General features: G+C 34.8%; 1 protein-coding gene across 1 annotated transcript; it reads left to right on the top strand.

Moving 5' to 3' along the window:
• Positions 1–2,005: 2,005 nt before the first annotated feature.
• Positions 2,006–9,254, top strand: sypl1 (synaptophysin-like 1). Its single transcript, XM_067391425.1, has 5 exons — positions 2,006–2,575; positions 3,671–3,789; positions 5,785–5,989; positions 6,176–6,367; positions 8,745–9,254. The coding sequence occupies exons 1-5, from the start codon at positions 2,504–2,506 to the stop codon at positions 8,874–8,876; spliced, it is 720 nt and encodes a 239-aa protein (XP_067247526.1). The 5' UTR covers positions 2,006–2,503; the 3' UTR covers positions 8,877–9,254.
• The last annotated feature ends 853 nt before the right edge of the window (positions 9,255–10,107 follow it).

Here is a 10,107-nt window from a genome sequence, read left to right as displayed (position 1 = left end):
AGTTTTCTCCTTATAGTGAACTTCAATGGACTCCAAACGGTTGAAGGTCAAAATTACAGTTTCAGTGCAGCTTCAAAGGGCTTTAAACGAAAAAAATAAAACTGTATATGCTTTATAAACACAAAATATTGCCTTATGGGAAAATTGGACTGGCGCCACATTCGTTTCGTAAGTAGAATAGGGAAGGCGTAGGACATACAGCGTAAGCTTTCTGAAGAATACGGAAAACGGAAGCACGTGCACGCCGATATTTTGTGTTTATAAAGCATATACAGTTGTATTTTTTTTTTGAAAATGGCAGATCGTTTCTCTAGATGAGACCGGGTGTGTCTCATACGTCCTGAAAAGTGAAGCTGCGGGCTCTTTGATCGCCCCCTGGTGGCTGGATGCAGTACAGGTCATAAACCCCGCCCTCTCAATGCAGACGAATGAGACTAAAGTGAAAACATAAAAATAAATTATGCTTCAAATAAAATTTTCCAAAAGATGGTTTTGGTCATTTAAGGTTGTTATCACGCTGATTTATACTCAATTGTTCGTTTTTGTGATGAGTTTGATTTTAGCTAGCAATTTGGTGTTATAGAAACGGGGCGTGTCATTGTGATTCACAGTTGATTGACAGCTCCACTGAGGACTGTTGGAGCTTCGAGGGGAGATTAAAGATAAATAAATAACACAGAAATTGAAAATTAATAGTTATTTCACACCGACAAAATGAGCTGTTCAGCAGTAAACTGTACTAACCGACCTACAGGATCTGGACGCAGTCGTCTGGGCTGAAGTTTGATACCGTGACTCCGCCTCCGGGCTCCACTGACGATTCCTTCCGCACATACCCAGGCTCCAAACTTTTTTTTTTTTTGGACGTTTTTGCGTAACGTGTCAGCGCCCATCGGCGTCTGTTTTGGCTTCAGTTCAATACAATGGAAGGAAGCGGCGTCGCATCGTCCATCTTTTTTTACAGTCTATGGATAAGACCCTTATTCCTCGTCTGGTATCGTTTAAAACCCTTTGAAGCTGCACTGAAACTGTAATTTTGACCATTTGGTGCCCATTGAAGTCCACTATATGGAGAATAATAATGGAATGTTTTCATCAAAAACCTTCATTTCTTTTCGACTGAAGAAAGAAAGACATGAACATCTTAGATGACATGGGGGTGAGTAAATTATCAGGAAAAGTTTATTTGAAAGTGAACTAATCCTTTAAAGGTACAATTTGTGATATTTTTTCCGCTAGAGGTCGCTAGAAGCCTATTCAAAACAAAGGCGTAGTTTGATGACGCCAAGTTTTAGAGCGGAAACTTGGGACATGTGGTCTCCATCTCAACGGACGGTGCAAAAGAATAGGGATTGGAGTCTGGAAGAACTCATGTTCGTGGATGCGATTATTAACGTTACTGTAGTATGAAGCAGAGCAGGACAGAGTGTTGCGGGAGCTGAACGAGGAGCTCCGGCGCCTCACGAGCAGCGGGACTTTTATTATGATACAGTTGCTGGCGCCGCTTCCGCTTTTCCGGTCATGAGTTTACGGGAGCTGTCCTGGTCGACAGAACCAGCGGCAGATGGTAAACAGTAATTATGTTCCATAAATAAGTAACACCATCCACCATAAAACGTGCAAGAAGTAAATAAGGAACTGCTTGAAGCAAGCTAGTGGTTTTCTGGACGCTAGACTCTACTTCCGCATTTGTCCACGGCACTGTTGTCATGTGGTTTCTACGTCAATAAAGGCGGTAAAAAAGGGTAACTAACGTCATTGACAGGCGACTGCACTGCCCCGTGTCACTGTTTAGAATGGGAATTTTCTCATGATTTGCAAGTAGTTGAAAACATTAGAGATATTGTTAGTAATCAGCTGGACAAAATATATGACACTAGCCTAGTGGTTTTTGGATATTTTACTGCAAAAATTTTACATATTGTACCTTTCAGCGTTTGCCTATTTAAATCCAAAAAGAGACTTTTTGTTTGTTTGTTTGTTTGTTTTTGGCCGGGCAGTAACACACATACACATTCCATCATTTGCACCCTGAAGAAAGTTATTCAAATGCCAAGTTTAATTTTGGGGTGAACTGTTCCTTTAAGAGACTTGAGAGTTTATAACGGAGCGCAGGAATGTCGAGAATCCTTCTCGAGCGTCTCTCAGAATCATATGACTGAAATATTGTTCACTGGATTATTTTACACGCGCATCAAAAACCGAGAGAAGAAAATAAACTATATATATTTCACCTCGTGATGACGTATATTGGATACACGCGTCAGATACACAATAATAAAATAAATTACTGAATATCCTGCTAAAATCAAACCGCTCTACAAAAATAAGTCTGTTTCTCTTTTCATCTGGATTTACTCTCGCGGAGGAGGAGCAGCATCACTTACCACACAACCACGTCACTCTGTCAAACCTAGCTCTCTTTTTTATGAAAACTTGAGACAGCAAGATCCAAACCCCTTCCTTTTTTCTTCCTGGAGGATATCTGGGTCGTTGGAAAAAGATGCAGACGGGATTCAGATTAAATTTGACCCCTGTTAAAGAGCCTCTGGGTTTTGTTAAAGTCGTGGAGTGGGTGAGTAAGAAAATCGTTTTCAAGCTTTAACTTCTTACGAAGGGCAAAGGCCTTAAAACGCATTTACACGAATGCATTCTTCCATGCAAACTACAGTTCATGTTCATCCATCTACATAAACCAACTTTAACATTTAGCCCAACTACTTTACTTATACTTGTAGGTATAGCACTTAATGAAAAACATGTTTATATATATATATATATATATATATATCTGGTATTTTTTCCCCTTTAAACCTAGAAAAGAAGTAGGATAGTATAGCTTTTGTCTAACTTTTGCACACAAATTAGTGAATAATACCCATGTGGGGAGCATTATATATATATATATATATATATATATATATATATATATATATATATATATATATATATATATATATATATATATTTAAATAATCCGGGATTTTTTCCCCTTTAAACCTAGAAAATATGTGGGATAGTATGGATTTTGTCTATGCATGCTCAAGTGCATACTAGGAAATTATAAAATATGTGTACATGTACATATATATATATATATATATATGCAAAATGGAAGCATTTTCACTAGTGGTCTCTTAGGGCTCCACTGCATTTTTCCCATAAAATGCACATTCCCTCATTCCCTACACCAGCAACTCAGCATGTTTTTAGTTTTCTTTAGCCACCTACTTACAAGAAGTTCCTCCCTTCTTTATTTCCTCAAATGAATTTGATATTGGCAGGGAAAATGGAGTTACTGACTCAGCTGTTGCTGTCTTTAAAGCATAAATCTGAAAGAGAGACAGATGAAAAAGTTTCTCTGTTTTGTTTAAAATGCTTCTTGAGAATGAGCTGGCAAACAGGATGTATCATGCAGCGAAAAGAAACATCTGGTGTTGGAAAATGAGCCGGACCTTGGCAGGTCTTCATTTAGCTTAGCAAGGGTTAAACACAACCCCGGAGGGAATCAAAGGTTAAAACTGAGCACAAGATCAGATTAGGATGTCAGATGATTCATGAACATGGGCAGAGAAGAGAGTTTTTATTTCATACTGGTAACATCTTCAGGTTTGTGCATGTAGGAAACTGAAGATGGTGTTTTCATTCATAACGCTCTCGCTTTCTCCAGCTCACTGCTGTGCTCGCGTTTGGGACCTGTGGAGGATATACTGGCAGAAATGTGGTTTCCATCTTCTGTGACGGAAGTGGGAATGAAACACTCAGTGCCACTTTCACCTACCCATTCAGGTTTGGCCCGACTAATAGAAACTCTGTTCATGTTTATTATTATTAACTAAAACTATTAGAACATTTCTGTAAATTGAAATAAAGCTAAAATAATTGTTGTCTTAGCAACTAATATATATATATATATATATATATATATATATATATATATATATATATATATATATATATATATATTATATATATATATATTAGAGATGCCGATTATTTTAGCCGATTATATTAGCCAATTATTCAGAGTGATTTCTGCCGATAATGATACCAATAGTTTGGCGGTTCTGCCTTTTATACCTTCTTTTAAATGAATGATAATTTCTTTATTATTAATAATTATTATTAAATTTTTAATATTATATTTTGAACTTTATTCCATTTCATCAACTTGATTCAGAGTAACTGCATCAGTTATAAACAAACACATTACCAAAATTAATATTAACACAAAACTAAATTCTGAAGATTAAATTAATATTTATTAACTTTCTGAATGTTAGTAGTTCATATAATTATTGTTAATATTGAACATCAGACTGGACGATAGCCGAAATTTTGTAAATTTGCTTTTATCGGCCGATACGGATTATTGGCCGATATATCGGTGCATCTCTAATATATATATTTACTGCTGTCAAATCGATTAATTGTGATTAATCAATTTGACAGCTCTATATATATATATATATATATATATATATATATATATATATATATATATATAATAATGACACAGTTACTAAAATGTAACTTAAATTTAAATGAAGTTTTGACATTGGCCCAACTTATTTAAACTCATTTCAGGGTTATTTTTTACCTAAAACTATTAAACCATTTTTGATAATTGAAATAAGCTAAAATAAAATACAAATATTGTATGAAAAAAAAAACCAACAAAAAAAAAAAACGTTGACTATACGAAAATTAGAAAAGTTACAACTAACTGAAACTAAACTAAAAAGATAAACCTAAATAGTAATATTTTAAATAATAAAAAAAATGACAGAAAAGCATAACACAGAAATTTAACCCGACTAATAGAAACTGTTTCCAGAGTTATTATTATTATTAACTAAAACTAAAACTATTAAAAACATTTTTGTTAATTGAAATAAAGGTGAAATAAAATATAAATATTAGATGAAAAAAATTATCTCGGCAACTAACTGAAACTAAACTAAAACTGAAATAAAAAATAAACCTAAATAATAATAATAAAAAATAAATAATAATAATAAAAAAACTAATAAAAATGACATAAACATAACACAATTATTAAAAATTAGAGATGCACCAATACTAAATTTCTCCATCGATACCGATTATTCGGAGTGATATCTGCTGATTCCAATAACGATACACATAAACAAATTACTATTAACACACATTAACTAAATTCTGAAGACTAAATGAATATTTCTTAACTTTCTGAATGTTATTACTTCATATAATTACTATTAATATTGATCATCTTAGCATTTTCTTTACACAAAGTACAAATTTAGTGCATTTCTTTTGATTGACAGGATATATCGGCCCTGAACATCGGCTGTTTTTAAACTATCAGACGATAAACGATAGTGTGAAAATCTGCTTTTATCGGTTGATACCGATTATTGGTCGATATATCGGTGCATCTCTACTAAAAATTCAGCTAAAATTCTGAAGTTTCTGCAATGAAACGCTCATTCAGGCAAACGGAAGTTGAAACGATAATCTGTTCTTCCCTATTGTGGCGTATATACGAGTGAAACGGCTTGATTTTGTTCTTGGGGAATTGATTGGACGGTTGTGGTTTGCTATTGGTGGATCAGTAAATAAACCTAAATAGTATTATTAAACAACTCAAACACTAATAAAAATGACAAAAACACAATTACAAGAATTAATATTAAAATAAAAACTGAAAATATAAAAATAAAACCTAGTTTAAAATATATAAACAATTCTTTCCTCACATCTTCCTGTATTCTCTGTGTTCACGTACGTTGGTTTGCGAAGGTTGAACCAGGAGCGGCTGGTGGAGAACAACACCACTCTGTGCAATCGCACAGTTGCTGAAACCCATCTGGTCGGAGACTCCTCGTCCTCGGTGGAGTTTTTTGTGGCCGTGGCCGTCTTGGCCTTCCTCTATTCCATGGTGGCTCTGCTGGTCTATCTGGGCTACATGCATGTGTACCGGGACTCAGACTTCGGCCCTATGTTTGTGAGTATGCAACTGGCAGATGAACTTGAAGTTTACATGCAACATGCATTTTTATAAAATGGATAGTTCCCATACTTGATTCTGATTGGTTGTGTGCCACTTTTTTTTTTTTTTTTTGCAGGGATAGTTCACCCAAAAATAAAAAATTCTGCCAGTATATATAATATTTCTGTGATTCTCTGCTAGGATTTTGTACTAACAGCGGCGTTTGCGTTCCTGTGGCTGGTGTGCTCGTCGGCGTGGGCGCGCGGCCTGCAGACGGTGAAGGACGCCACCGGTACGGCTGGCATTGACTCGACTCTGGCGCTCTGTACGGACGGAGGTGTCAAATGTGAAGTCACTGAGTATGCCAGCATGCGATCGCTCAATATATCTGTGGTAAGACACAAAATACACTGACCAGTACAATAGGTTTTAAAACCACACCCACTTTACAAAACATTTTTCACAGGTTAGAATTTTAGTGAGATGAAACAGAAGTTGAAACGATAGTCTTTTCTTCTCTATTGTGACATATAACAGCTTCTCAAACAAGAACAAAAGTAGGGCGGGGCTTGATTTTGTCTGTGGGGAGTTGATTGGATGGTTGTGGGTTTGCTATTGGCTGATCTCATGTGAGTGACAGGATGCCCCGCCCTCGTCATCAGAGAAGAGATGTCACTGCAAGAGAGAGAGGAAGATATTCTGATTCAAGATTACGAGGAACATGAATTAAAAAAAAATAACGATGTGCTCGGATTAATCATTTAATATAAATGCTGCAATATTCCATAAAAATAAGAATGGTCAGTTTTGATTTCTTGGTGACTTTAAAGGGATAGTTCACCCAAAAATGAAAATTTGATGTTTATCTGCTTACCCCCAGGGCATCCAAGATGTAGGTGACTTTTTTTTCTCCAGTCGAACACAAATGATGATTTTTAACTGCAACCGCTGCCGTCTGTCAGTCAAATAATAGCAGTAGATGGGAACTTCAACTATAACAGTAAATAAAACTTGCTTAGACAAATCAAAATTAAAACCTGCGGCTCGTGATGGCACTTTGATGTCCTAAGACACGAAACGATCGGTTTGTGTGAGAAACCGAACAGTATTTATATAATTTTTACCTCTAATACACCACTATGTCCAACTTCGTTCAGCTTCCTGTTAGTGAGGTCTGATTGACAACGGAAGTGATGTCTCACCCATATACTTCAATGAGCGCGAGACATCACTTCCGTCATCACAATGCGTTTTTTGACCTCACTAACAGGAAGCTGAACGGAGTTGGACATAGTGGTGTATTAGAGGTAAAAAATGATATAAATAATGTTCAGTTTCTCGCACAAACCGATCGTTTCGTGTCTTAGGACATCAATGTGTCGTCACGAGCCGCAGGGTTTCATTTGGATTTGTCTATGGAAGTTTTTTCGACTCTTATTGTTCAAGTTCCCAATCACTGCTATTATTTGACTGACAGACGGCAGCGGTTGCAGTTAAAAATCATAATTTGCGTTCGACTGAAGAAAAAAAGTCCTCTACATCTTGGATGCCCTGCAGGGGTAAGCAGATAAACATCAAATTTTCATTTTTGGGTGAACTATCCCTTTAAGATGCAATGTTGGGTAAACTTCTATAGTGGTAAACGGAAACTACAATATGCTATACTATAATTTTTGCTTTCCTATTTATGGAAGCTTCTTTCCGCCACTGAATAAGAAATAAAAAAGGTAATTGTGACTTTTTAACTCACAATTCTGACTTTTTTTTCTTAGAATCAAAGTTGCAATTGCATGTTATAAAGTCAGAATTGTCAGATATAAACTTGCAATTCTGACTATTTTTCTTGCAATTGCGATTTTATCTCACAATTTAGACTTTTTTCCTCCAATTGCAAGTTTATATATTGCAATTGTGACTTTTTACTCACAATTCTGACTTTTTTTCTTGCAATTCTGACTATTTTTCTACGATTTTCTCACAATTTAGACTTTTTTCCTCCAGTTGCAAGTTTATATATCGCAATTCTGACTTTTTTTATTGCAATTTATATTTTTTTTTTTGCAATTGCAAGTTTATATATCACAATTTTGACTTTTTTCTTGCAATTCTGACTTTTTTTCTTGCAATTGCAAGATTATATTTCGCAATTCGCAATTTTTTCTCGCAATGCGCAATTTTTTTTCTCACGATTCTGACTTTTTCTCGCAATTGCGATTTTATATCTCACAATTTTGACTTTTTTCTCGCAATTGGGAGTTTATATAGTCAGAATTGTGAGATAAAAAGTCGCAATTATCTTTTAAAATAGTTTTATTCCATGGCGAAAACAAGCTTCCATACCAATTTGACCCAATAGCAAAAGAAAAAAAATCCACTATAGCATGTCTATGACTTTCAAAAAGAGAGTAAAAAAATGTGTTACATTGGTCAAAAGAGAGAAAGTTGTCAAATTATCTTTCACTCCTTCAGCTGTTGTTAGAAGCACTCAGTCAGCAGTGGTAACTAGTTTCCTGTCATTTAATGGCAAGTTAAGTATAGTGTTATAAATGTGCATTAAATTTGAATAACTGTGGAAATGCATCATCAAAGCTTGTGTAAGATGGTATTTGCAATGCATTTAATGCTGCATATGCCTTATTGAGACAGAATATTAATGTAGCACAGGACTTTATTCATTTGGATTCATTGCAATTAATTGCACGCGATCAGCATGCATTTAAGCATTTAATTACATATGTGTTTTATAAATAACTACAGACTTGATTTTCAGGTGTTTGGTTACTTGAATCTTCTCATATGGGTTGGGAACGCCTGGTTTGTGTACAAGGAGACACGCTGGCACTCTCAGAAGGTCAACGCTCAACAGGCGGCAGGACGGGGTCCAGCTCCAGCACACATCTAAACCATAACCATGCCCACTTTAGCCTTTATGATAAATACATGGCAACAGTTTACGCTCGCAGTTCTTCTGTAAGAAAGTGTTAAATTGCATTTGGTATTCATGATGTGATGTTTCTCTCTCCTCCTTCTATGTTTTATATCTTTCACCTTTTGATTTCTTGTGTACTTGAACGTATTCCTGTGTGTATTATTGCATTTGAAAATTGCAGTTCCATCCTTATTCATGTTTATTTTGCTTTTATATTGTTATCTATGCATTTTAAGCAGTATTAAGCGTTTCTAATGGTGCTGGAGTTCGGTTTTGGTACACATCCTGAAGGTTTTTCTTTGTTTTACTTCCATTGTTGTTCATGCTTTTTTTTAAACAAATAAAACCGACTGTGAAGTGCACTTGGTAGTGTTTGATATCTCTTGCTTTGTGCTTCTGGGGAGAAAGGGTGATTTCTTCCCCAAATAAATCTGGGTTTCCTTCTGGTATAATAGTGCTTTTGTTTGCTCGCTCATCCTGTGACTTCACTGATCACCATTTGTCAAAAGAACAAACAAAACATTATCTGGAGCGAATGCCTCAATATGGTAGTTCTCGGCTGTAGGTTATTAGAGTGCCAAAAGTGTTTTTAATGTCCTACAGTCTGACTGAGTTTGGCTTATTTATCTCACATATTCATATCTCAGTGAGGTGTGTGTTTGTGTTGTGCATTTAGTACAGTAGGCTACTTAAAATAATCAAATGTATTTATTGCATTACACTGCCACCTATTGGCAATGATGACTTTCGTGTGACGCTGTTTGTGAAACAAAACCAGTGAGATTTTTGCATTTATTTGCATTTGTAATAATTCATATTATATACATATAGGATCAACAGCTGAATGACAACAAAACTAAAACCCTCATCCTGTGAAAATGACAATTAAAACAACCACAATAATTGTATTTTTATAAGACATTATTAGCCTCATATTACCATCATCAACAAGGCTAATTATTTTTATGAATTACATTAATTTACATTTACAATTTTTAGAAATGTGTTCATTATATTTTATGTGCAATAACATTAATTGACATTTAATATATATATATATATATATATATATATATATATATATATATATATATATATATATATATATATATAATTGATACTGATAATATTAACAATATTATTTTTTATCTTCAGCATCAACAACTAGTAATGGTTATTAATGCAATTAATATCAATATTAATA

This window comes from Chanodichthys erythropterus, chromosome 8, assembly GCF_024489055.1.
Source record: "Chanodichthys erythropterus isolate Z2021 chromosome 8, ASM2448905v1, whole genome shotgun sequence".
Taxonomy (NCBI): Eukaryota; Metazoa; Chordata; class Actinopteri; order Cypriniformes; family Xenocyprididae; genus Chanodichthys; species Chanodichthys erythropterus.
This window is presented reverse-complemented; position numbering and strand designations above follow the sequence as displayed.